The sequence below is a fragment of the Anolis sagrei genome, chromosome X (genome assembly GCF_037176765.1).
Source record: "Anolis sagrei isolate rAnoSag1 chromosome X, rAnoSag1.mat, whole genome shotgun sequence".
Taxonomy (NCBI): domain Eukaryota; kingdom Metazoa; phylum Chordata; class Lepidosauria; order Squamata; family Dactyloidae; genus Anolis; species Anolis sagrei.
Genome location: NC_090034.1, coordinates 104,241,758 through 104,269,600, shown reverse-complemented (window position 1 = coordinate 104,269,600; position 27,843 = coordinate 104,241,758). Strand labels below are relative to the sequence as shown.

Genomic DNA, 27,843 nt, shown 5'->3' with positions numbered 1-27,843 from the left:
GAGGTTTGGCCCAATTCTATCGTTGGTTAGGTTCAGAATACTCTGCGATTTTAGGTAAACTATAAATCGCAGCAACTACAATTCCCAAATGTCAAGATTCTATTTTGCCCAAACTCCAGCAGTGTTCACATTTGGGCATATTGAGTATTCATGTAGAGTTTGGTCCAGATCCATCATTGTTTGAGTCCACAGTGATCTCTGAATGTAGGTGAACTACAACTCCAAAACCAAAGGACACTGCCCACCAAACCCTTCCAGTATTTTCTGTTGGTCATGGGAGAACTGTGCGCCAAGTTTGGTTCCATCATTGGTGGGGCTCAGAATATTCCTTGATTGTAGGTGAACTATAAATCCTAGCAACTACAACTTCCAAATGACAAAATCAATTTTTTGAGTGAAGGACATACATTGGGTTGTTAAGTTTCTTGTGTCCAAATTTGGTGTCAATTCGTCCAGTGGTTTTTGAGTTATGTTAAGCCCACAAACTAACATTACATTTTTATTTATATAGATTATTATTATTATACAGCCTCTCTACTTAGTTATCAGTAGAATGTCCTTATCTTGCCATAAACAAGCAGTTTCCTTGGCACTCCAAATAGCTTCAGCGTCAGGATGCTGCATAACCACTCCCAGCAACAGTCAAAGGTTCCTTCAGCTGAAACAAGCCATCAAGCTAAGCCAAACACAAAGCTTGAAGCTTGCAAACCTAGTGCCTTGTTATATGCTGAAGCAGATAACACATCCAATTAACCTGTGACAGCTGTAACAGGAAAGGTTCTGATCCTCCCTGTTGCTTAGGAAAAAAAAACTATTGCAAACCTCTAGTAGCAATAGTTTCCTCCTCCCTTCCCTGATTGAGCTACTTCCTCTTGCCTGCAGGTCCTCAACATGTACGGCAAAGTGGTGACGGTCAGGCACCAAGCTGTGAACCGGAAGAAAGACAACCGATTCGCCGTGGCCTCGGACTCCGAGCAGAACAACATCCACGTGAAGGACATCGTGAAAGTCATTGACGGGCCGCACTCGGTGAGGGGCTGGGTCTCTGAGAATATACTGAGTTTGCGCACAAGTTGAAGTTTCATTGAGAGATTGCGTGACAAAGATAGAAATGCTCTCCTGCTGAGCTGCCTTTTAAAAATACCTCATATATGTCATTTGCCCTGTGGAGGAGCTACCAAACTGTCCTAAACTGCAGATCCTTGGGATGAAATGCACTCACAAAGTAGTTTGGAAACAGATTCCTTTACTCCTGATCATTACAGAATGGAAAGAAAGCTATTTCTGATCTTTGCACGCAAGAGCATTGTAAATATCCATAGGCAAATCCCCTTTCACAAACCCCTTTACTACTCTGTTTCCAAGCTCTATTACCTAGCTATCACCCTTTTGCATCTGGGCATCCCCTGGGCAACGTCCTTGCAGATGGCCAGTTCTCTCACACCAGAAGTGACTTGCAGTTTCTCAAGTCGCTCCTCACACGACCAAAAAAACCTCAACAAAAACCCCTTTTGCTAGCCCATTACTATTGGCATTGTTTGTTATCATTTTCCAGCCCTTTATTCTCGACCTTCAATACCAATAGATGGCTCTGGCTTAAGGCCCTGCTGTCAGTTTGAAGTTTCAAAGGGGTTCATGACAACATCTGACTTTCTTTCTGCTTCTTCCTGGTCTTTCCAGGGCCGAGAGGGGGAGATCCGGCATCTCTTCAAAGGCTTCGCCTTCCTCCATTGCAAGAAGCTGGTGGAAAACGGGGGCATGTTTGTGTGCAACGCGCGCCATTTGGTCCTGGCTGGAGGCTCAAAGGTAAGGAGGGATCTGCCTTCCCTTTGATCATTAAGAAGAGTCATAAAAATGGGTTATTGAGACAGAGTGCTTTATTCAGAGGCAGGTGAAGGAGTCCATTAAGGCTTTCAAGGAAATAATGTCATGCAATAGTACATTCCAAGATTAATATAGTGGTTTTATCTTATTTTATTTTGTTATTTAATATTTTTTATGGGGCCCTCAGTGGCACAGTGGGTTAAAGCGCTGAGCTGCTCAACTTGTTGACCGAAAGGTCGCAGGTTCAATTCTGGGGAGCGGCATGAGCTTCCGCTGTCGGCCCTAGCTTCTGCCAACCTAGCAGTTCGAAAACATGCAAATGTGAGTAGATCAATAGGTACCGCTCCGGCGGGAAGGTAACGGCACTCCATGCAGTCATGCCGGTCACATGACCTTGGAGGTGTCTATGGACAACGCCAGCTCTTCAGCTTAGAAATGGAGATGAGCACCACACCTCAGAGTCATACATCACTGGACTTAAGGTCAGGGGACAACCTTTACCTAATATTTCTTTTATTTAAGTGATATTTGTCTTTACTGTTCTAATGCACAAATCCTGTGTAAAATCATACTACATATTGTTGACATAAATATTGAAATCTGAAATATATACAGGAAGTCTTTACTCCAGATGTGTAATGGGAAGTTGCTGCTAAATGTGAGAGAAATAAGGTTGAACCCTGTGAAAGCCACTCACTACATGGCTACCAGCCTCCTCCCAATAGACTGAAATCAAGGAAAAGCTTTATGAGAACTACTACTCCTCTTGGCATCCCTCCAGCAACAGCAAGGGTATCCCTCTGGGCAGCCAAACCAGGGAATCCCAACTGGATGCCCCCCCCCCTGCCTCATGGGGGTCTTCCTCCAGGGGCAAACCAAGAATGGGCAACCTGGAAGTCCCCGAATAGACTCAGAAGCGGAGTGGGCAGATCCAAAGGCAACCTGGCAAAATGGCATTACCTAAAAGAATTCCATACCTTGTGTGACTGTGGAGCAGAACAGACAACTCCACATCTGTATGCTTGTCCATTGTGCCCTGCCTCGTGTACAGAGGAGGAATTGTTGGAGGCATATGTGTGTATTCTGTAAGCTGCTCTGAGTCCCCTTCGTGGTGAGAAGAATGAGGTATCTATATAAATAAAAATGTAATGTTCGTTTGTGGGATTAACATAACTCAAAACCCACTTGACGAATCGACACCAAATTTGGACACTACACACCTAACACACCAACAAGGGACTATTACTCATAAAATCCTGCAAAAAAGCAGTGGAAAGGACCAAAAAACCCCAAAAAGCTAAATGACAATACAGAAAAAAGGAAGGAAGGGGAGAAAGAAAGAAGGAAGGAAGGAAGAAGCATGGAAGCAAAGAGCGAAGGAAGGAAGGAAAGAGGTAGAGAAGAGAGAAAGAAGAGAAAGAGGAAAAGAAAAGGGGGAAGAAAAGAAAGGGGTAGAGAAGGAAAGAAGAAAGGAAAGGGGGAGCTAAGGAAGAAGGGAAAGAGGTAGAGAAGGAAGAAAGGAGAAAAGAAAAAGTAAAGGGGGAGGATAGAGAAGGAAGGTTGGAGAGAAGGAAAGAAAAAAGGAAAGGGGGAGCGAAGGAAGAAGGGAAAGAGGTAGAGAAGGAAGAAAGAAGAGAAAGAGGAAAAGAAAAGGGGAAGGAAAGAAATGGGTAGAGAAGGAAGGAAGGAGAGAGGGAAAGAAAAAAGGAAAGGGGGAGCGAAGGAAGAAGGGAAAGAGGTAGAGAAGGAAGGAAGAGAAAGAGGGAGGGAAGGAAGGAAAGACAGAAGGAAGGATGGAAGCAAACATCAAAGGAAGGAAGGAAAGAGGTAGAGAAGGAAGAAAGAGAAAGAGGAAAAGAAAAGGGGTAGAGAAGGAAAAAAGGAGAGAAGGAAAGAAAAAAAGGAAAGAGGGATCAAAAGAAGAAGGGAAAGAGGTAGAGAAAGGAAAAGAAAAGGGGAAGAAAAGGGGTAGAAAAGGAAGGAAGGAGAGAAGGAAAGAAAAAAGGAAAGGGGGAGTGAAGGAAGAAGGGAAAGAGGTAGAGAAGGAAGAAAGAGAAAGAGAGAGGGAAGGAAGGAAAGACAGAAGGAAGGATGGAAGCAAACAGAGAAGGAAGGAAAGAGGTAGAGAAGGAAGAAAGGAGAGAAAGAGGAAAAGAAAAGGGATAGAGAAGGAAAAAAGGAGAGAAGGAAAGGGAAAAAAAGGAAAGAGGAATCAAAGGAAGAAGGGAAAGAGGTAGAGAAGGAAGAAAGAGAAAGAGGGAGGGAAGGAAGGAAAGACAAGGAAGGATGGAAGCAAACAGAGAAGGAAGGAAGGAAAGAGGTAGAAAAGAAAGGAAGGAGAGAAAGAGGAAAAGAAAAGGGGAAAGAAAAGAAGGGTAGAGAAGGAAGGAAGGAGAGAAGGAAAGAAAAAAGGAAAGGGATCAAAGGAAGAAGGAAAAGAGATAGAGAAGGAAGAAAGGAGAGAAAGAGAAGGAAAAGAAAAGAGGAGGAAGGAAAAAGGTAGAAAGGAGAGAAGGAAAGAAGAAAAGGGAAGGAAAGAGGGAGCGAAGGAAGGAGGAAAAGGAGAGAAAGAGGGAGGGAAGATTGGCCATAGCAGGTACAGCTAGTAAATAATAAATACATACATAAATAATTTTTGCAAGGTTTCTAAGTCTCTCGTTCTTTTTCCCTCTCCCGCAGCCTCGGGATGTCACCAATTTCACCATTGGCGGCTTTGCCCCCATGAGTCCCCGCATCAACAGTCCCATGCACCCCAGTGCTGGAGGTGAGTCAGCGAGGAACAAATGTGAGGTGGCAACGAACTGCATGCACCATAGTGCAAGGGGATGACACCTTCCCAGGGCTTCGCTCAAGCGTACTTGTCCTTCTCTTCCTCAGGGCAACCTGGCGGCTTTGGGGGTGGCGGCATGAGCCGAGGACGTGGCCGCAGGGACAATGACCTCATTGGGCAGACCGTGCGGATCTCCCAAGGGCCCTACAAAGGTAAGCCGCCCCCATTTGAGACAGGTATCAACGTTCCCTGAATGGTCTAGAGCAGTGGTTCTCAACTTTTCTAACACCATGACCCATAATATGCTTCCTTGTGTTGTGGTGACCCCCAACCATAAAATTATTTTCGGCCTTGCGCGAAGGGCCCTCGTCTGCTTCGCGCCCTTGCCAGTCGGCAGGAGTGCGAGGGAGGCCTCGCGCAAGGTGGAGGAGCTGACTTAGAAAGCCTGGCTGTTTCCCTGGCAAAGGGGCTGGCAGCCATTTTGAGGAGGCGGAGGGGGCGGGGCCAACCAAGGCACCTTTGCGACCCCCAGAAAATGGCCCAGCTGGTTGAGAACCGCTGGTCTAGAGTCAGACATGCACAAACTTTGGCCCTCCAGGTGTTTTGGACTTCAACTCCCACAATTCCTAACAGCCTACTGGCTGTTAGGAATTGTGGGAGTTGAAGTCCAGAACACCCAGAGGGCCAAAGTTTGTCCAGGCTTGGCCTTGACTTTCCTGCTCCCTGAACCACAACCAACATGGCTGGAAACCCTCTTAAGTTCCATTGGGACCCTTTAGAGACTCCAGATGATTGAACTGAACTCAGGTCTCTCTTCCAGGCTACATTGGGGTGGTCAAAGATGCCACGGAATCCACTGCCCGTGTGGAGCTTCACTCCACCTGCCAGACCATCTCCGTTGACCGGCAGCGTCTCACCACAGTGTAAGAGCTGATGGGAATGATACAACGGGGGGACAGGATTACAGATAGAGACAAGTGCATTATATACTTCTGTGCTGACCCTAGGATGCCCTTCAATGCCATTAGAAGTGCAGATAACTGATGCTCAGGAGCTGGGTCTCCACTTTGCTTGGAGACATCTCGTGATGGGTCATTATGCGGGAGTGTTTGTATACATCATCTCTCTGGAAAAGAGAGAGATGGGAATATGCTCTCATGACTATTGTAACTTGCACTTCATCTCCCCTGCCTTTGATAGTGGTTCGCGGAGACCAGGCGGCATGACTTCCGCTCACAGCCGGACCCCGATGTATGGTTCCCAGACCCCGATGTACGGCTCAGGGTCTCGCACTCCCATGTATGGCTCCCAGACTCCTCTCCATGACGGTGAGTGATAGAATCCTACCAGCTGTTAGGAATTGTGGGAGTCGAAGACCAAAACAACTCAAATTTGTCCATTTGTTTATTTGTTTACAACATTTATATACCTCCCTTCTCACCCCGAAGGGGACTTACAGCGGCTTACAAGTAATATGTAAATCCAATATATTATATTACCAGCTGTGGCCACCACGTGTTGCTGTGGCCAACCTTCCCTCCCTCTTTCTCTCCTCCTTTCTTTCTCTCCTTCCTTTCCTCCCTCTTTCCTTCCTTCCCTTTTTTCTTTCATTTTCTCTTTCCTTCCTTCTTCCTCCCTCTTTCTCTCCTTTCTTTCTTTCTTTCTTTCTTTCTTTCTCTCCTTTCTTCCTTCTCCACCTCTTTCCTTCCTTCCTCCTTTTTCTTTTCCTCCCTCTTTCTCTCCTTCCTTCGCTCCCTCTTTCTTTCCTTACTTCCCTTTTTTCTTTCTTTCTTTCTTTCTTTCTTTCTTTCTCTCCTTCCTCTTCTATCTCTTTCCTTCCTTCCCCCTTTTTCTTTTCCTATTTCTTCCTCTCTTTCCTTTCCTTCCTTTGCTTCCACTCTTCCTTCTCTCTTTCCTTCTTTCTTGCCCCCCCTCTTTCTCTCCTTTCTTTCTTTCTTTCTTTCTTTCTCTCCTTTCTTCCTTCTCCACCTCTTTCCTTCCTTCCCCCTTTTTCTTTTCCTCCCTCTTTCTCTCCTTCCTTCCTCTTCTCTTTCCTTCTTTCCCCCCTTTTTTCTATTTCTTTCTCTCCTTCCTTTCTTCTCTCTTGCCTTTTTTCTTTCTTTCCCTCCCTCTTTCTCTTCTTGTTTCTTTCTTTCTCCCCTCCCTTCCCTCCCTCTTCCTTTCCTTTTTTCTGCATTGTCATTTAGCTTTTCGTCATTTAGCTTTTTGGGGTTTTTAAATCCCTTCTGCTGTTTTTTTTGGGGGGGGGGGGGTTACACTCGGTCTGTTAGGAGTCTAGTGTCCAAATTTGGTGTCAATTTGTCCAGTGTTTTTTGTGTTACGTTAATCCCACAAACGAACTTTGCATTTTTATTTATATAGATTATTATGTTATATTATATTATTAGCACAGGAGACAAGATGGAACTGTCCTCCTAGTCTCTCTCTTCACTCTGGACCCAGAGCAGCAATTGGTGCTGGGGAAGGGGCTCCCAACTGATGACGCAGGAGACAAGATGGAACTGTCTTCCTAGTCCTGTCTGTCTTAAAGCATCCCATTGTGTTTTTGCATCTCTTTCAGGCAACCGGACCCCCCATTACGGCTCCCAGACCCCGTTACACGACGGCAGCCGGACCCCGGCACAGAGCGGGGCTTGGGACCCCAACAATCCCAACACGCCTTCGAGGTTGGTGCTGCTTGGCAGAGGAAGAGGGAGGAAAGCAAGGCCGCTGTGAAAGGGCCAAGCTGACTGATTTCTTTGTCCTCGTTGCCTCCTTCAGGGCGGAGGAAGAGTTCGACTACGGCTTCGACGACGAACCCACCCCTTCACCACAGGGCTATGGAGGGACCCCCAACCCACAGACCCCGGGCTATCCGGACCCTTCCTCCCCACAGGTCAACCCTCCCTACAACCCTCAGACCCCTGGCACCCCGGCCATGTGAGTATACGTCTGTTTTCAGAGTGACTTTCAGAGAATGAAGTCCAGGCATGGGCCAACTTGGGGTGTTTTGGACTTCAACTCCCACAATTCCTGGCCTCAGGACCCTTCCTTTTCCCCCTCAGCCGCTTAAGCGGCTGAGGGGGAAAAGGAAGGGTCCTGAGGCCAGGAATTGTGGGAGTTGAAGTCCAAAACACCTCAAGTTGGCCCGTGCCTGGAACACAAAATCTCAGAAGAGCAAAATGTATTAACTTTGAGGAAAACATGGCAGTCCTTGAGTTTCCCTCCTTCTCTTTTGCGGCAGGTATAACACGGACCAGTTTTCTCCATACGCCGTCCCTTCCCCTCAAGGCTCCTACCAGCCGAGTCCCAGCCCTCAGAGCTTCCATCAAGTGGCGCCGAGTCCCGTGGGCTACCAGAACACCCATTCGCCAGCCAGTTACCATCCGACGCCGTCGCCAATGGCATACCAGGTAATGTAGTAGAGTTTTGCTTCTGAAAAAAACAAAGTACTTAAAACAAATCTCAGGTCGTGTAAAAGCTTTAGGAGGAGCTGATGGTCAATGCTTCCCTGCTAGAAATATATATAAATAAAAATGTAATGTTCGTTTGTGGGATCAACGTAACTCAAAAACCACTGGACGAATTGATACCAAATTTGGTACCTCTCAGGCCAACGAGTGACCATCACTCAAGAAAACACTGAAAAACACAGCAAAAGAGACTTAAAAAGCCAATAAAATAAAATATACATTACAATGCATGCACAAAACCACATATTGTATATGCTCGAGTATAAGCCTAGTTTTTCAGTCCTTTTTTTAAGGGTGAAAAAGTCTCCCCCGGCTTATACTCGAGTCAATATTATTTATTATTTTACTTTGTTGTTGTTATGATTATTATTACATTTATTATTTTATTGATGTTGTTATTATTACATTTATTATTTTACTCTATTATTGTTATTGTTGTATTTATTTTTTCCTGTATTGTTATTATTACATTTATTATTTTACTCCATTATTGTTATTGTTACATTTATTATTTTACTGTATTGTTATTATTACATTTATTATTTTACTCCATTATTGTTATTTTACTCTATTTATTATTATTGGAGGACATGTAAGCATATTTACATTGAAGAAGGTTAGAATAATGTAGGGGTTCCCAAAATTTTTAAACCGGGGGCCAGTTCACTGTCCCTCAGACCGTTGAAGGGCCGGACTATAGTTTTTTTAAAAAAAAAATCAATTAAACCATTCCTCTGCACCTTGCACATATCTTATTTTGCTGTGTGTAAAGGCCCTTAGAATGGGTTCTTTCTAGCCCTCTTTAGGCAGTGATTCCAGGAGCAGAGAATGGGAAATCTTCCTATTTCTAGTCTGAACAAAATCTGGCTACCAGTATTTAAAAAAACTCTAAAATTATAACTGTAAATAAAGAACAACACTGAAACACAGGGGAACTCCAGACAAGAAACAATCAGGGCCGGCTAATCACCTCTCAACAAAGGATTCTCTCTAAAAACTGTCAGGCTATGAAATGGTAATCAAGGTGGCCAATTGAAACATTCATACCTACCTCCAACAGACAAGAGTTCTTTCTCCCACCCTGGATCTTCCACAATTTTCCTAGTTAAAGGTTTTCCTCTGACATGAAGTCCAGTCGTGTCTGACTCTGGGGTGTGGTGCTCATCTACATTTATAAGTTGAAGAGCCGGCGTTGTCCGTAGACACCTCCAAGGTCATGTGGCCGGCATGACTGCATGGAGCGCCGGGGCAGTCTCCCTTGGCTGGCTCACGCTGCCCATCGGAGCAAGGAGCAGCTGCCCTTGGCTGCCTCACGTTGCCCATCAGGCCCGATGGGCAGCATGAGCCTGCCAAGGGAAGAGCAGCACCACGCGGACTACTTGTGCATAAAGCACCTCGTGCTTTACGCGTGAGTAGGCCACGCGGAGCGGCTGCCCTTGGCTGGCTCACGCTGCCCATCGGGCCTGACGGATAGCGCGAGCCAGCCAAGGGCAGCTGCTCCACACACTGTGTGTGTGGTGGGGGGGCGCTCCTCCGCGGGCCAGATAAGTGCCCTTGGTGGGCCGGAAGTGGCTCGTGGGCCGTAGTTTGAGGACCCCTGGAATAATGGTTCACTCAGAGTTGGACATTGAACCTACTGATGCCTAAATTAATATACTGTATATACTCCAGTGATGAATGCAAAGCTGGGGTGAAAATTGCTGGAAGAAACATTAATAACCTCAGATATGCAGATGACACCACTCTGATGGCCGAAAGCGAGGAGGAGCTGAGGAGCCTTCTAATCAAGGTGAAAGAAGAAAGCGCAAAAGCCGGGTTGCAGCTAAACGTCAAAAAAACCAAGATTATGGCAACAAGAATGATTGACAACTGGAAAATAGAGGGAGAAACCGTGGAGGCCGTGACAGACTTTGTATTTCTAGGTGCAAAGATGAGTGCAGATGCAGACTGTGGCCAGGAAATCAGAAGACGCTTCCTTCTTGGGAGGAGAGCAATGTCCAGTCTCGATAAAATAGTAAAGAGTAGAGACATCAGACTGGCAACAAAGATCCGCCTAGTCAAAGCCATGGTATTCCCTGTAGTCACCTACGGATGTGAGAGCTGGACCTTAGGGAAGGCTGAGCCAAGGAAGAGAGATGCTTTTGAGCTGTGGTGTTGGAGGAAAGTGCTGAGAGTGCCTTGGACTGCGAGAAGATCCAACCAGTCCATCCTCCAGGAAATAAAGCCCGACTTCTCACTGGAGGGAAAGATACTAGAGACAAAGTTGAAGTACTTTGGCCACATCATGAGGAGACAGGAAAGCCTAGAGAAGGGAATGATGCTGGGGAAAGTGGAAGGCAAAAGGAAGAGGGGCCGACCAAGGGCAAGATGGATGGATGGCATCCTTGAAGTGACTGGACTGACCTTGAGGGAGCTGGGGGTGGTGACGGCCGACAGGGAGCTCTGGCGTAGGCTGGTCCATGAGGTCACAAAGAGTCGGAGACGACTGAACGAATGAACATATACTCCAGTATAAACCAACTCGAATAAAAGCCGAGGCACCTAATTTTACCAAAAAACCCTGGGAAAACGGATTGACTCGAGTATAAGCCAAGGGTGGGAAATTCAGCAGCTGCTGGTAAATTCCAAAATAAAAATAGAAACCACAGTGACACTCATCCAAATACCAATAAAGACCAAACTTGGCACAGAGAGCCCCCTTGGCCAAATCAACATTCTGGTGAGGTTTGGGGAAGAAGAGACTATTGATGATGGGACTTGCAGTACTATCACTCACTTTCTGAGACCGCTGCGACCCTCATCCAATGACTGATCAAGACCAAACTTGGCACACAGAGCCCCCATCCTGGTGCAGTTTGGAGGAGGATGGACCACAGATGATGGGACTCACAGTACCTTCACTAACTTCCTGAGACAACTGCGAGCCATATAAATAACTGATAAAGACCAACCTTGATACACAATTCCTTTCTCAAATAACCCGGGCAGTGCCGGGTCCCCAAGCTAGTAATACATAAACATGAATTGCATGAAAAACTTTTGCTTCAAAAAGGGGCTCCACTGCTAAAAAAAGTTGGAGACCCCCCTGATTTCAACTAACTCTCCCCCATGATTTCCTCCTCCCTCTCCAGGCGAGTCCCAGCCCTAGCCCCGTGGGCTACAGCCCCATGACCCCGGGGGCTCCTTCTCCGGGAGGCTACAACCCACACACTCCGGGCTCCGGGATCGAGCAGAGCTCCAGCGACTGGGTCACCACCGACATCCAGGTCAAAGTGCGCGACACTTACCTGGACAGCCAAGTCGTGGGGCAGACGGGCGTCATCCGCAGCGTGACGGTAAGTGGATGAAAATACATCCTGCAGATCACATGTTTACATGACGATCCATAACAGGAGCAAAATGACAGTTCTGAAGTAGCAACGAAAATAATGTTATGGTTGGGGGTCACCACCACATGAGAAACTGGGTTGCGGCATTAGGAAGGTTGGGAAACACTGCTCTCTGTAGACAAGTGTTGATGCTTCTTCGCTTCCAACAAAGAGGACTTTCCAGTGCTCTCTTCTGTTAAATGGAAAGAGAGTTTACCAGCTAGGCTGTCAACTTTCAAAGAGAGAAGCATGCAAATGCTTCCAGGATTTATGCCTTTAGGTCTTGTTGAGCCTGATCTCTCGTCACCTTGGTTGTTTCCTCCCTGTCTGCCCCTTCCTTCTTTCTCCTTCCAGGGTGGGATCTGCTCAGTCTACCTGAAGGACAGCGAGAAGGTGGTCAGCATTTCCAGCGAGCATCTGGAGCCAGTTACACCCACCAAGAACAATAAGGTAGGATGAAGGGAATGGGAAGGAGAGGTCTCTCTTCCATCTTGATTCATGGAAAATCACACCCAATCCTCACCCGATGTTGGAAGTCTAAGGATCTGAAACCCCAAACCCTTCTGCTCCCAAGCATTTTGGGGAAGGCACACTCATAATTATTATTTTTATTTTTATTGACTGGACTTAATGTCAGGGGACTACCTTTACCTTTTTATCCCGCTTTCCTCTCTTAAAGGGAACTCTCAGCAGCTATTCAGTATGATGTAGATGAAGATGGTGGGAGCATATCCCACTGAGGTGCCCCATTTCTACGTGTACAACTACTATTTGCTTCTCTGTATTATTGTTATTGTTGTGTTGTGCACACAACAACAAGATTACATAGCAAACAAAAATACTATGCTGGCTTTTGTATTCTATCCTATGTTGGACATTTCCCAAGTTGTTGTTATAGTTATATCCTACTTTATTCTCTTAAAGGGAGAGTTCTGTAATTTATTATGTATTTATTTGCTGCATTTGTATACTGCCTTTCTCAGCCAATTGGCAACTCAAAGCGGTTTCCAGCAAATCAGTATACATAAAACATAATATAGATAAAAAACATTAAACAGTATAAGACATCACAAAAGTAATGTAATGAGAGCATACCCACACTGAGGGGCCCCATTTTTACCTAATCAGCTACTATTTGTTTCTGTCATTATTATTATTATTATTATTATTATTATTATTATTATTATTATTATTATTATTTGATACACAACAAGATGAGTCCACAGCAGACAAGATCACTCTGCTGGCTGTTGTATTGGATCACATGTTGGACACTTCCCAGGGGTCTGGGACTGTGTGATGTATTGGCAAATAATGCGTGTAGATCCGAGTTGGGTGGCCTTTTGCAGCTGACAGGTGGAGATTTTGTCAGCGCCAATTGTTTTCAAGTGCAGGCCAGGGTCTCGAGGCACTGCACCCAGTGTGCCGATCACCACTGGGACCACCTCTACTGGCTTGTGCCAGTCTTTGTAGTTCTATCATTAAATCCTCGTATCACGTCGGCTTTTCCAGTTGCTTCTTGTTAATTCTGCTGTTGCTTAGGATCGCAACATTGATGATCCATACTTTGTTTTTTAATATGATTGTGAAGTCAGGAGTCTTGTGCTCCAAAACTCTGTCCGTCTGAATTCTGTCCCAGAGTAGTTTGACGTGTTCATTTGGTGTATTATTATTATTATTATTATTATTATTATTAATTATTATTATCATTATTACAATGAAATAGTATGATAATCGTAATACTATCCTGCTTCAATGAGATTCAAAGTAGCTTAATAAATAATAATAATAATAATAATAATAATACAATGAAATAGTATAATAATCGTAATACTATCCTGCTTCAGTGAGATTCAAAGTATCTACTCAACCTATATATTATCATGTAGCTGAAGATAGAGCATCTTGCACTGGTCTCTATATTATTGATTGATTGATTGATTGATTGATTATTATATCTCACTTCTCTTTGGTGTCTCATTTTGTTTTCCTGTTAAGCTATTTGGACCTTGTTGCTGCTGCTGCTGTTGTTGTTGTTTTTATATTCCACTTTCAAAGGAGATTCAAAGCAGCTATTCTTTATATTATTAGTATGTAGCTGAAGGCAGTAAGAGTATATTTTATATTATTATTATTATTATATCCTACTATCTTCTCTTAAAGAAGACTCAAAGCAGCTACTCAATCTTCATGTTATTATTGTGTAGCTGAAGATAGAGTATCTGTTTTTTCCTTTTGTTGTTGTTGTTGTTATATTCCTCTGAAAGGAGACTCAAAGCAGCTAGTCAACCTTTTTATTATTATGTAGCTGAAGACAGTGAGATCATGTTGTTGTTGTTGTTGTTGTTGTTGTTGTTGTTGTTGTTGTTGTTGTTGTATTCCACTTTCTTAAAGGAGACTCAGAGCTACTCAACCTGTATATTATTATGTAGCTGAAGACAGCATCTCCCCACAGTGGTGCCCTGTGTTTTCCTTTTGTTGTTGTTGTTGTTGTTGTTGTATTCCACTTTCTTAAAGGAGACTCAGAGCTACTCAACCTGTATATTATTATGTAGCTGAAGACAGAGCATCTCCCCACCAAGGTGCCTCATTTCTCCCTGTTCAGCTGCTATTTGCTTCTCTTTCTCCGCTTTTTCCAGTTCAGTTTGTACTTGTGCCTCTTCCTCATTGGTGTTATTCACCCAAAGTTAGAACAGGATGGCTGGGATCTTGGTACGGCTCACCTGACAGGACGCTTCACCTTATTTTGCAGGTCAAAGTCATCTTGGGCGAGGACCGGGAAGCCACCGGCGTCCTCTTGAGCATCGACGGCGAGGACGGCATCGTCCGCATGGACTTGGACGAGCAGCTCAAGATCCTCAACTTGCGTTTCCTGGGCAAGCTTTTGGAGGCCTAGATGGAGGGGGAGTCGTGCGAGAGACAGAGAGCGGGTGGCTCTTTTCCTTCTTAGCGTAGCGTCTGCAGCCGTCTATGGCGCAGCCTTGTACAGAATGGCTCTTCTTTCCCTGTGGTGGGTGTGTGTTCTGTCGCCGCGTGTTTCCTCGGCCCAACAAGAGGCCTTGCCTTTTAGAGGCGAGAACTTTTCCGTGTGTGCATACAGTGACTTCCGCTGAACACGGCCCTTCCATCCCTTCGGATGGGATTCCATGCCCTCTGCAGCACCAGCGCCGTCCAGCATGTAGCTTCTTTTAATAAAACCATCCGACGCGCCCAACAAACAGGCACTGATGTGTTCTCTTCAGCAGACCGTTGAGTGAATTGAGAAATGTTCTGCACAGCTGGGATGAGCATAGAGTTGGAAGGGACCCTCAAGGGTCATCTAGTCCAACTCCCTTCCACCATTAAGGAAGACACAATCAAAGCCCTCTTTTTTTTTGTCGTGTCAGTAGCGACTTGAGAAACTGCAAGTCGCTTCTGGTGTGAGAGAATTGGTCGTCTGCAAGGACGTTGCCCAGGGGACACCCAGATGTTTTGATGTTTTATCATCCTTGTGGGAGGCTTCTCTCATGTCCCCGCACGAGGAGCTGGAACTGATAGAGGGAGCTCATCCACGCTCTCCCCAGATTCGAACCTGTGACCTGTCGGCCTTCAGTCCTGCCAGCACAGGGGTTTAATCCACTGCACCACCGAGGACTCCAAAGCCCTCCTGACAGATGGCCATCCAGCCTCTGCTTAAAAAACTTCAAGAGAAAGAGACTCCACATTTTGGGAAAAATGTCATTAATAACCTTTTTGAAAACGAAAAATGATGTCATACCCGTTTGGCAAATGTGAATCTCCATGAATATGTGAGGACCACCTTTTGAAAACTACGAGTCAAGGAAAGGCATGACCTTGTTAGAAGTCAGCCCTTTGCAAAAGTGATGTTCACAAGCATTCATGTAATGGCACACAGGTTAAACTGTTAAACTGATAAACCATGTCACGGAACTGCCAGGGACAAAGACATCCCACTCCACAAATTAACATATATTTGGCTAGTAGGATTAAAATGTTTCTTTGAAGTTGAAATTGCAGTTGTCCAAAACATATGCTCTCCCTTGAAACCTCTTAGTTTAAAATATACACTCAGAGGACTCCCAAGGGTTATTCAGACCAACCCCCTTGCTAGGCAGAAGGACACAATCCAAGCCCTCCTGACTGATGGCCATCTGTGTAAAAGTGTCATGAATGACTTTTCAGTGACTTTAAAGCATCGTTTCTTTTTATTTCAATTTCCAGTGTGAGAGGGTATATCGGATTATATAAAAACATTTAGACATAGAATGACATTGGACATACAGATTCTATGCAACTACATTGGATTCACAATTACATGGCTAACAAACAAAAAGGGGAATTACATTTTCACTCAACATTTATTTATTTATTATTCAAACTTATATGTTGCCACTCCCCTGGGGCTTGGAATGGCTTACAAGAACAGGCTAAAATCGAACACAATTTTAAAACAATTTAAAACAGCAATATCAAAGATAAAGGCCTGTCGAAACAGATATGTCTTACATGCCCTGCGGAAAGCTGATCGGTCCCGCAAGGCACGGACTTCGGGTGGCAGAGTATTCCAGAGTGATGGTGCCACTGCTGAGTAGGCTCTGCGTCTGGTTGCTGTTAGACGCAAGGTCTTGACACTGTGAATTTCCAATAGATCTTGGTCCTCAGAACAGAGAGATCTCTGGGGTTGGTAGGGGGTGAGGCGGTCCCTCGGATACATCGGCCCCAGATCATGCAAGGCCTTAAAGGTGAGTACCATCCCTTTGAAAGTGATCTGGTGCTCAATTGGTAACCAATGCAGCTGCAGTAAGATTGGAGTTATGTGGCATCTCATCGGAATTCCCGCAAGAAGCCAAGCAGCTGCATTTTGTACCAACTTGAGCTTCCGGATCACCGACAGAGGAAGGCCAATGTAGAGGGCGTTACAGTAGTCCAGTCTTGAGATGACCGTGGCCTGGATCACCGTAGCAATGTCGTCCCTGGACAAGGAGGGGCCAGCCGTCTAGCCTGCCGCAGGTGAAAAAAGGCGGAGGCCCATTTCGGAACGCTTTCCATCTTGTCCATCTCCTCCTTGAATTGCCTTGCTCAGTCTTAATCTAAACAAGGTTTAACCAAAACAGAACGGAGTGGGACAATGGCTTTCCTCAATGTAGACACTACGCTCCTATTCATGCAGCCTATAATTGCATGGGCTGTTTCCGCTGCCGCATCACAAGCTCATGTTCATGGGGTTTAGATCCCTTTCGTGTTGGCTGATTTATTACAAAGCCTACCGCTGTTAGGAATTGTGGATGTAGAAGTCCAGAACACCTGGAGGGCCCAAGTTTGATTGACACGCTGCAAAGGAGGAGGCAGGAAAAACCATGAAGGATGAAATAAATTGAGAGGGATTGGCAGACTATGTTGTCGAAGGCTTTCATGGCTGGAATCACAGGGTTGCTGTGAGTTTTCTGGGCTGTTTGACCATGTCCCAGAAGCATTCTGTCCTGACATTTCACCCACATCTATGGCAGGCATCCTCAGAGGTATGAGGTCTATTGGAAGCTAGGCAAGTGAGGTTTATATATCTGTGGAATGATGTCCCTATGCGGTCTGTAGTTCCCTTGATGTCAGACAGTAAATAAAGCGGAACACCTAGAAAACAGGAAATTCCAGACAGGAAACGATCACGACCAACAAACACCTCCCAACAAAGGATTCCACCAGGCAGTAAGCAGCCAGGCTTTGAAGCTGCAAGGCCATTCAATGGTAATCAAGGTGGCCAATGGCAACATTCACACCTGCCTCCAACAGACAAAAGAGTTATTTCTCCCATCCTTGGACATCATTCCACAGATATGTTGTTGTTGTTGTTCATTCGTTCAGTCGTCTCCAACTCTTCGTGACCTCATGGACCAGCCCACGCCAGAGCTCCCTGTCGGCCGTCACCACCCCCAGCTCCTTCAAGGTCAGTCCTGTCACTTCAAGGATGCCATCCATCCATCTTGCCCTTGGTCGGCCCCTCTTCCTTTTTCCTTCTACTTTCCCCAGCATCATTCCCTTCTCCAGGCTTTGCTGTCTCCTCATGATGTGGCCAAAGGATTTCAACTTTGTCTCTAGTCTCCTTCCCTCCAGTGAGCAGTCGGGCTTTATTTCCTGGAGGATGGACTGGTTGGATCTTCTCGCAGTCCAAGGCACTCTCAGCACTTTCCTCCAACACCACAGCTCAAAAGCATCTCTCTTCCTTGGCTCAGCCTTCCCTAAGGTCCAGCTCTCACATCCGTAGGTGACTACAGGGAAGACCATGGCTTTGACTAGGCAATGGATCTTGGTTGCCAGTCTGACATCTCTACTCTTTACTATTTTATCGAGACTGGACATTGCTCTCCTCCCAAGAAGGAAGCGTCTTCTGATTTCCTGGCTACAGTCTGCATCTGCACTCATCTTTGCACCTAGAAATACAAAGTTTGTCACGGCCTTCACGTTTTCTCCCTCTATTTTCCAGTTGTCAATCATTCTTGTTGCCATAATCTTGGTTTTTTTGATGTTTAGCTGCAACTCGGCTTTTGCGCTTTCTTCTTTCACCTTGATTAGAAGGCTCCTCAGCTCCTCCTCGCTTTCGGCCATCAGAGTGGTGTCATCTGCATATCTGAGGTTGTTAATGTTTCTTCCAGCAATTTTCACCCCAGCCTTGCATTCATCCAGCCCTGCACATCCTCGCATGATGTGTTCTGCATACAAGTTAAATAGGTTGGGTGAGAGGATGCAGCCTTGCCGGACGCCTTTCCCAACCTTGAACCCGTCTCCTGTTCCGTGGTCAGTTCTGACTGTTGCTCCTTGGTCCTTGTACAGATTCCTCAGGAGAGAGGGAAGGGGGCTTGGGATGCCCATCCCACCAAGAACTTGCCACCATTTATGATGATCCACACAGTCAAAGGCTTTAGAAGAGTCAATGAAGCAGAAGTAGATGTTTTTCTGAAACTCCCTGCCTTTCTCCATTCTCCAGCATCTGGATATTGGCAATCTGGTCTCTCGTTCCTCTGCCTTTTCTAAACCCAGCGTATCCATCTGGCCACTCTCTCTTCATGTCTTGCTGGAGTCTTCCTTGCAGGATCTTGAGCATTCCCTTCCTGGCCTGAGACATAAGGGCCACTGTACGGAAGTTGGAGCAGGCTTTCGCATTTCCCTTTTTTGGTATGGGGATATAAGTTGATTTTTTCCAGTCTGATGGCCATTCTTGTGTTTTCCATATTTGCTGGCAAATGGCATGCATCACCTTGACAGCATCATCTTTTAAGATTTTAAACAGTTCAGCTGGGATCCCGTCGTCTCCTGCTGCCTTGTTGTTAGCAATGCTTCTTAACGCCCATTCCACCTCACTCCTCAGGATGCCTGGTTCTAATTCATTCACCACACCGTCAAAGCTATCCTCGATATTATTATCCTTCCTATACAGATCTTCTGTATAGTCTCACCACCTTCCACAGATATATAAACCCAATTTTCCTAGTTTCCAACAGACTTCACAAACTCTGCGAATGCCTGCCATAAATCACCTCTCAACAAAAGTTTGCTCCAGGCACTGCCAGGCCATTATATGCTAATCAAGGTGGTCAGCTGAAACATTCACACCTAGCTCCAACAGACAAGAGTTCTTTCTCCCACCCTGGTGATTCCACAGATATATAAACCCATTTTCCTAGTTTGCAACAGACCTCACAATCTCTGCAAATGCCTGCCATAAATCACCTCTCAACAAAAGATTGCTCCAGGCACTGTCAGGCTATTATATGCTAATCAAGGTGATCAGTTGAAACATTCACACCTAGCTCCAACAGACAAGAGTCCTTTGCCCCACTCTGATCATTCCACAGATATATAAACCCATTTTCCTAGTTTCCAACAGACCTCACAATCTCTGAGGATGCTTGCCATAGATGTGGGTGAAATGTCAGGAGAGAATGCTTCTGGGACATAGTGAGACAGCCCGGAAAACTCACAGCAACCCTGTGATTCCAGCCATGAAAGCCTTCGATAACAGGAAGCACTCCAAGTGGCCAGATACTGGTCAAAGGACATTTAACCAACTACCAAACCCACAAGTTTTGTATTTTTCTATTTGTTTGCTTTGTTCTGTTAGAAATGTAATATAATGGACTGGTTGCTCTGACACGACAAATAAGTAGGATGCCTGCCATAGATGGGGGAGAAACGTCAGGAGAGAATGCTTCTGGAAAACACGTGCTTTGCCCCCTTCACCTTGACAGCCATCCTTTTTTCCCTTGCGAGGTCAATCATAGGCTTGTCTGGTCACACCCCCTTGCTTTTCAGCCAATAACTTGCCTCGCTTTGGATTTGTGTGTTATCCCATTGGTTGGGACGTTTGGGGGTGTGGTTACAGTCTGCCTCACACCGCGCCGAGGAAATTAAACCAGCAGCCAATCACATCACTCTAGCAGCTCCTTACCGGATTGGCTGTAAACTAACGAGTGGGCGGGGAAACCGATGGAGAAGCGGATTGGCTAAAACCGAGGTCGAGAAGTCAGAGTGGTCCAATTAGAGAAGAGAGCTAGGATTGCTCCCCTCCGATTGGGTAAGCTCGGCGCATGCGCCTTACCGGGTGAGTGAGGGGAAGCAAGATGGCGGCGGTGGTGGCGGCGCTGCTGCTGAGGGGAGGCCTGAGGGCCGTGGAAGGAGGCCGGAGCGCGGTGGTGGGATGCTGCCGGCGCCGGGCGTGGAGGCGCCGAGGACGGGCCTTCACCACGGGGGCTGCGCCGCCTCCGGTTTCTCCTCCGGTGGCCGGGACCGGGCTGACCGAGGCCCTCCTGAGGCAGCAGCAGGTGAGGAGGAGGAGGCTCCCAGCTTCCTATGAGTAAAGAAAACAAGGGGTTGATAATACATATAGGACTGCCACCCTTCTCAGCCCCACACACTCCTCAAACTCAGGCCTCAACCTGGGATCGACTGCCACTCCCATCAGCCTCAGCTACTCTTGTTTATTTATATCAGGCATGGCCAAACTTGGGCCCTCCAGGTGTTTTGGACTTCCACAATTCCTATTATTATTGTTGTTCATTCATTCAGTCGTCTCCGACTCTTCGTGACCTCACGGACCAGCCCACGCCAGAGCTCCCTGTCGGCCGTCACCACCCCCAGCTCCTTCAAGGTCAGTCCAGTCACTTCAAGGATGCCGTCCATCCATCTTGCCCTTGGTCGGCCCCTCTTCCTCTTACCTTCCACTTTCCCCAGCATCATTCCCTTCTCTAGGCTTTGCTGTCTCCTCATGATGTGGCCAAAGTACTTCAGCTTTGTCTCTAGTCTCCTTCCCTCCAGTGAGCAGCCGGGCTTTATTTCCTGGAGGATGGACTGGTTGGATCTTCTCGCAGTCCAAGGCACTCTCAGCACTTTCCTCCAACACCACAGCTCAAAAGCATCTCTCTTCCTTGGCTCAGCCTTCCCTAATTTTATTTATTTATTTATTTATTTACAGTTATATTCCGCCCTTCTCACCCCGGAGGGGACTCAGGACGGATTACAGTCAACACATATATGGCAAACATTCAATGCCAGTTTGACAAACAACGTTTAACCAAGGCTATTTAACTTTTTTCTGGCCACCAGGGGAGCTGCTGCTTTTCATCGTCCATCAGCGACACCGATGAAGTTCTTCCGCATTCCACATTCCCCGGAGTCTTTTTTCTTTATGGCCTCATAAATTAGTTAAATTTAGCCTCCCACACAAGGTGGTACCTTATTTTCCTACTTGACAGATGCAACTGTCTTTCGGGTTGCAAAGGTCAACAACGGGCTACACAATGGCTGGACACCCACTCCAGCCCGAGCTGGCTTCGAACTCATGACCTTTTGGTCAGAGTGATCTTAATGCAGCTGACACTCAGCCAGCTGCGCCACAATCCCGGCGGTCCAGCTCTCACATCCGTAGGTGACTACAGGGAATACCATGGATTTGACTATGCGGATCTTTGTTGCCAGTCTGATGTCTCTGCTCTTCACTATTTTATCGAGATTGGACATTGCTCTCCTCCCAAGAAGGAAGCGTCTTCTGATTTCTTGGCCACAGTCTGCGTCTGCAGTCATCTTTGCGCCTAGAAATACAAAGTCTGTCTCTTCCTCCACATTTTCTCCCTCTATTTCCCAGTTGTCAATCATTCTTGTTGCCATAATCTTGGTTATTTTATGCTTAGCTGCAATCCAGCTTTTGCCCTTTCTTCTTTCACTTCGAGTCTCTCCATACAGAGACTCAAAGTGGCTCACAATCAAAAACATTACAACTTCAGATACTCATCAGTGAAACGGTTTATCATTATCTATTACATATTATCAGTAGAAATTATATTTCATATATTAGTATTACTGTATGACAATATAATTATTATTATATTGTATTATGATTGGTATAATAATAATAAGCTTTAGGTTCTTGTGGGTTTTTTCGGGCTATATGGCCATGTTCTAGAGGCATTTTTCCTGACGTTTCGCCTGCATCCATGGCAAGCATCCTCAGAGGTAGTGAGGTGGTTGCTTGCCATAGATGCAGGCGAAACGTCAGGAAAAATAGATGCAGGCGAAACATCAGGAAAAAAAACTACCTCTGAGGATGCTTGCCATAGATGCAGGCGAAACGTCAGGAAAAATGCCTCTAGAACATGGCCATATAGCCCGAAAAAACCCACAAGAACCTAGTGATTCCAGCCATGAAAGCCTTCGACAATACAATAATAAGCTTTATTTGTATCCCATGTCATCTCCCCTCTGGGGACTTGAGACAGCTTACAACGTGGAGGCAGTCTCACAATAAAACCAATACAATACAATTAAAGCCTAACAATATGCAAATATTAACATGGAATTAGACATAATAATAATGATACAACTTTATTTGTATCCCACTACCATCTCCCCAAGGAACTCGGTGCGGCTTACATGAGGCCGAGCCCACAATACAACATGGACAGTATAAGGAAAATAAACAATTAAAACCCAATTAAATAGCTAAAATCATGGTACCCCTAACTTGCTCTCAAAAACGTCTTTCTCTAAAAGCCTGCCTGGAGAAAAAGGTTCATTCCCAGACTCTTTCCAATATGTGACCTTATAATAGGCTGTACTACCACTCCCATCAACCACATACCCCTTCCAGCCTGAGGCCCTTGATGAGCAGTACTACCACTCCCATCGTTCCAATGCTTTCCAACATGGCGCTCTATGGTGGTCTGTATTATCACTCTCAGCTCCAGACTTTTTCCAATAGAAATACTAAAAGACTTTGAAGGGCTGCTATGAAAGAACGAGATAAATCCTTAAGTGTAAAAATATGTCAACAAATACTAAAGTCAGAATCATCCCAGCTTAGAGTATTACATCTCCTTTGAGATGCGGTGCTAGAGGAGGTGTGGCAGAGGTGCAGTAGACTGCTAATGTAAGAGCTCCAGGTGGCAAAGTGGGTTAAACCGCTGAGCTGCTGAACTTGCTAACTGAAAGGTTTCAGGTTCAAATCCAGAGAGCGGCGTGAGCTCCTGCTGTTAGCGCCATCTTCTGCCAACCTTTAGTTCGAAAACATGCAAAATGTGAGTAGATCAATAGGCACCACTCCAGCGGGAAGGCCGCTCCATGCAGTCATGCTGGATACATGACCTCGGAGGTGTCTATGGACAATGCTAGCTCTTCGGCTTAGGAATGGAGATGAGCACCAGTCAGACACAACTAGATTTGATGTCAAGGGGAAACCTTTACCTTACTTTACTTACTTACTTAGGCGATCTCTCGTTGGCTGAGTAGGATAGTCTTCCAGGCTCAGAATTCTTGTGAATCTGTAGGTAACTGTGGAGCCCTATTCTTGATCTGCGTCTTCTTCCACAGTGAGGGCATTGGTTTCCAGGTGGAAGGCGGTCCCGGTCGGGGTTGGCTTGACGCACCTTCCTCTTGGCACATTTTTCTCTTTCACCCTCCATTCATGCCTCTTCAAATTCTGCAGCACTGCTGGTCACAGCTGACTTCCAGCTGGTTCGCTCAAAGGCCAGGGCTTCCCAGTTCTCAGTGTCTATGCCACAGTTTTTAAGGTTGGCTTTGAGCCCAAGACCTTTGCCTAGACTGCTAGTATTACTACTTTTGTATTATTCTTATATTTATTTAATACCCACTTGACTGAGATGCAAAGGGACTAATAAATAGACAGATAAATGGCTCCAAGAGCAAATCTAGCTCTCCTTAGATGCCAAGATGACGAAACTATGGCTGTTGCATTCTGGGACTTATTGTGAGAAGACACAGACTTAACAAAGAAGACAGTCATACTCAATAAAGTAGAAGGCAACAGGAATACTGGAAGATTGCATTAACAGAGGGATTAAATCATCACTGCTAAATTTGCAAGAACTAAGCAGGGTATAATGTCATTACACTGCCAAACTAATGCACTTTGGGACCACTTGAACTTGCTCAGTGCTCGACACTAGGAATCCCGGAAATTGCAGCTTTGCAAGGTTTTGAGCCTTCTCTGCCAAAAAGGGCTGGGGCCTCACCAAACTACAATTCCGTAGCAGATTCTGAAAAGTGATGGTTTCCTTCATCATCCCTTCCTGTCTCTCTCTAGTCAACTGAAGGTGGAGACAAGAAGAGCTCCGATGAACAGAAAGAGAAGCAGAAGCAGAAGGAAAACACGGCCTATGCAAAGAAAATGGTGCTCAGGATAGCGGGCCTGATGGGAGCTGGCAGCGGGGTAGCCATCATCTACATCTTCGGTAAGTTTTCTTCCATACAGAGAGTAAATACAAATTCAGTTGAGCATGAGGCTCATCAACCTCTAGGCATGGCAGAGGCCTTCTCATTACACTATGCAACAAAATTATATTCCTGGTTTGAAAGTGTTGTTTCCTGTTTAATTGTGAGGTCCTTACTTTGAAAGTAGGTGTTCTGCTTCAGAAACTTCATTTTTGTGGCTACCACAAACTAGGTTGAATTGGCTGAGACTCTGTGACCACAACAGAGAGGAAACTATCAGGGACAGCTAATCACCTCTCAACAAAAGATTGCCCCAGGCACTGCCAGGCCGTCAAATGCTAATCAAGGTGGTCAGTTGAAACATTCACACCTAGCTCCAGCAGACAAGACTTCTTTGTCCCACCTTGGTCATTCCACAGATATATAAACCCATTTTCCTAGTTCCAACAGACCTCACTACCTCTGAGGATGCTTGCCATAGAAGCAAGCGAAGCGTCAGGAGAGAATGCCTCTAGAAGAGGGGTCCTCAAATATTTTAAACAGAGGGCAAGGTCACAGTCCCTCAAACTGTTGAAGGGCCGGATTATAATTTGAAAAAAATGAATGAATTCCTATGCACACTGCACATACCTTATTTGTAGTGCTTAAACTTAAAAACAATACAATAATTAAAATGTAGAACAATTTTAACAAATATAAACTCATTTGTATTTCAATGGGAACTGTGGGCCTGCTTTTGGCTGATGAGATAGGGTTGTTGTTGTTATTATTGTGTGATTTCAAGTCATTTCAGATTTAGGTTGACCCTGAGCGAGGGCCGGGTAAATGACTTTGGAGGGCTGCATCCGGTCCCCGCGCCTTAGTTTGAGGACCCCTGATTTACAGTATTTATATTTCGCCCTTTTCACCCCACAGGGGACTCAGGGTGGCTCACAATGCACACGTACATGGCAGACATTCAATGCTATTAGACATTCAACATATATAGATAGACACAAAGAGGCTATTTAACTTTCCAGCTTCATGAGGGTATGCTTTGAATTCCAGCCACTGGGGGAGCTGTTGCTTCACCATCCACTTGTGACTCCGATGGAGTACTTCCTCATTCTTTTGCACGCTGCTGGGGAGTTTTATGGCATCGTAAATTAGTTAAATTAGCCTCCCTGCATAAGCAGTACCTAGATTCCCTACTTGACAAATGCAACTGCATTTTGGGTTGCAAAGGTCGACAGCAAGCTAGACAAATGATCGGGAGCTTACTTCGTCCCGGCTGGCTTCTAAATCATGACCTTTGGGTCAGGAGTGATTTTAATGCAGCTGAATCCCAACCAGCTGTGCCACAATCCAGTCTATTCCTGATTTGAAAGTGGTATTTCCTTTTTAATGGTCAGGTCCTTACTTTGAAAGTAGGTGTTCTGCTTCAGAAACTTCATTTTTGTGGCTAGCACAAACTAGGTTGAATTGGCTGAGACTCTGTGAAAAGCTAAAGCAAAATGTGTGGCAGGATGTCTCACAAAAACAAAGTTTTTGCAGTTTAATAAACTTTTCCCATGATTGAACCAATTAGGACATGACATTTAAAACCCAGGAACAAAAATTGTGTTACATAGTGTTATCTACAACTAGCCGTCCCCTACCACGCGTTGCTGTGGCCCAGTCTGTGTATATGTGGTTTATGTGTGTATATGTGTGTGTATACATATTTGTGTATATGTGTATATATGTGGTTTTGTGCATGCATTGTAATGATTTTTTTATTTCTTTTGGCTTTTAAAGTCTCTTCTGTTGTGTTTTTATGAGTGATGGTCACTCGTTGGCCTGACAGGTGTATTGTGTCCAAATTTGTTGTCAATTCTCCCCGTGGTTTTTGAGTTATGTTAATCCCAAAACAAACATTATATTTTTATTTATATAGATTAGCCCTTCATGTTTGCATATGTTAGAGGTTCAGGATCCCTATAAAAGTAAAAATAAATAAATCCTAGAATTGGAAGAGACGCCGAGGGACTTCCAGTCCAAAAAGCCCCTCCAACAGATGGCCATCCATTTATCTTTTTTACCTGAGAGATCACCTCTTTAGGAATCTCTAGGCCTCCAGTGCAACTCTATTATCACAGAGTTGTGCCAGAGGACTTACAGATTGGGTAGTTGTAGGTTTTTTCGGGCTATATGGCCGTGTTCTAGAGGCTATCTCTCCTGACGTTTTGCCTGCATCTATGGCAAGCATCCTCAGAGGTAGTGAGGTTCCCAGGGAAATATTTAATCAAATCCATAACAGTTAAACCTGGATATGTGGACTACAGCTATCTTGGTACATCCATAATTTAGTAGAATTACTTTTGTTTCCATGCTATGTATGGATATCTGCAAAAGTCGTGGTTGCACAATATTACAAAATATCTCTCCTATTTTTTGTGGCAGGTAGTAATTCAGTGGATGAGCATGGTGCCAAGGTAAGAGACTACCTTCAGATTTTTGGTTTTTACAATGTCTGCCACCAGGGGTCACTGTGTGCTCGAAGTTGCTTAGTTGTTGATTAATCACTGCCATAGACTTCTCCATCTCTGTGGGCAAACTGAATTGTTGTTGTTTTTATTTTTATTTGTATCCCATTTTTCCCACAACTGGGACCCTATTTGTTTATTATTTATTTATTTAAAACATTTATATTCCGCCCTTCTCACCCGGAATTGATTGAGACTCTATTTATTTATTTATTTATTGTGTCAGGAGCAACCAGACATTTGTATTACATTTTTTAACAAAACAAACAAACAGACAAAACACAAAGTTTGCAAGCTTGGTAGTTGATTAGATGTCCTTTGACCAGTATCTGGCCACTAGGAGTGCCTCTGGTATTGCTGCAAGGAGGTCCTCCATTGTGCATGTGGCAGGGCTCAGGGTGCATTGCAGCAGGTGGTTAGTGGTTTGCTCTTCTCCACACTCACATATTGTGGATTCCACTTTGTGGCCCCATTTCTTGAGGTTGGCTCTGCATCTCGTGGTGCCAGAGCGCAGTCTGTTCAGCGCCTTCCAAGTCGCCCAGTCTTCTGTGTGCCCAGGGGGGAGTCTCTCATTTGGTATCAGTCATTGGTTGAGGTTCTGGGTTTGAGCCTGCCACTTTTGGACTCTTGCTTGCTGGGGTGTTCTAGCGAGTGTCTCTGTAGATCTTAGAAAACTATTGAGACTCTATGAGATATCCATGGAGCAACTCACAGTCTATTATAAGGTTTACAAACCTACAAATATTAAAATGGAATCAAACATTACAATTATTTAAACAAGTAAAGCTGTTAAGAAGAATTCCTAACACGATGCAGCTCAACATGGTAAACTCGTCAACTCATTCACTAGTAAAACCTCATTGGAAATAGAAACTATGAAGTATTATTGGCAGTTAACATCACAACATGTGTATAGGATGAAAGTATTGTATATATATTTGTGTGTGTGGAATTTGTTTACAAATGCAGCTCAACATGGTAAACTCGTCAACCCGTTCACTAGAAAACCTCATTGGAAATAGAAACTATGAAGTATTATTGGCAGTTAACATCACAGCATGTATATAGGATGAAAGTAATGTGTATATATGTGGAATTTGTTTACAAAAAGTAACAAATCTCTCCCCAAAAAGAAAATAAGAATGAGTTAGAAGTGTCAGTACATTGTTATCTAGGAGTAAAATGTTATG

General features: G+C 45.0%; 2 protein-coding genes across 2 annotated transcripts in view; both read left to right on the top strand.

Moving 5' to 3' along the window:
- Window positions 1–14,653, top strand: part of LOC132781310 (transcription elongation factor SPT5) — a 45,534-nt gene extending 30,881 nt beyond the window's left edge. Inside the window, exons 18-29 of the mRNA XM_067461068.1 lie at window positions 883–1,029; window positions 1,681–1,806; window positions 4,504–4,588; window positions 4,702–4,806; window positions 5,415–5,517; window positions 5,795–5,922; window positions 7,176–7,281; window positions 7,376–7,534; window positions 7,839–8,007; window positions 11,199–11,402; window positions 11,790–11,885; window positions 14,188–14,653. Of these exons, the coding sequence (XP_067317169.1) occupies window positions 883–1,029; window positions 1,681–1,806; window positions 4,504–4,588; window positions 4,702–4,806; window positions 5,415–5,517; window positions 5,795–5,922; window positions 7,176–7,281; window positions 7,376–7,534; window positions 7,839–8,007; window positions 11,199–11,402; window positions 11,790–11,885; window positions 14,188–14,331 (1,572 nt within the window). The 3' untranslated portion in view covers window positions 14,332–14,653. The remainder of the gene's footprint in view (window positions 1–882; window positions 1,030–1,680; window positions 1,807–4,503; window positions 4,589–4,701; window positions 4,807–5,414; window positions 5,518–5,794; window positions 5,923–7,175; window positions 7,282–7,375; window positions 7,535–7,838; window positions 8,008–11,198; window positions 11,403–11,789; window positions 11,886–14,187) is intronic.
- A 5,359-nt stretch (window positions 14,654–20,012) lies between these two features.
- Window positions 20,013–27,843, top strand: part of LOC132781285 (mitochondrial import inner membrane translocase subunit TIM50) — a 49,919-nt gene continuing 42,088 nt past the window's right edge. Inside the window, exons 1-3 of the mRNA XM_067461067.1 lie at window positions 20,013–20,248; window positions 24,022–24,169; window positions 26,571–26,602. Coding sequence (XP_067317168.1) covers window positions 20,048–20,248; window positions 24,022–24,169; window positions 26,571–26,602 — 381 coding nt within the window. The 5' untranslated portion in view covers window positions 20,013–20,047. The remainder of the gene's footprint in view (window positions 20,249–24,021; window positions 24,170–26,570; window positions 26,603–27,843) is intronic.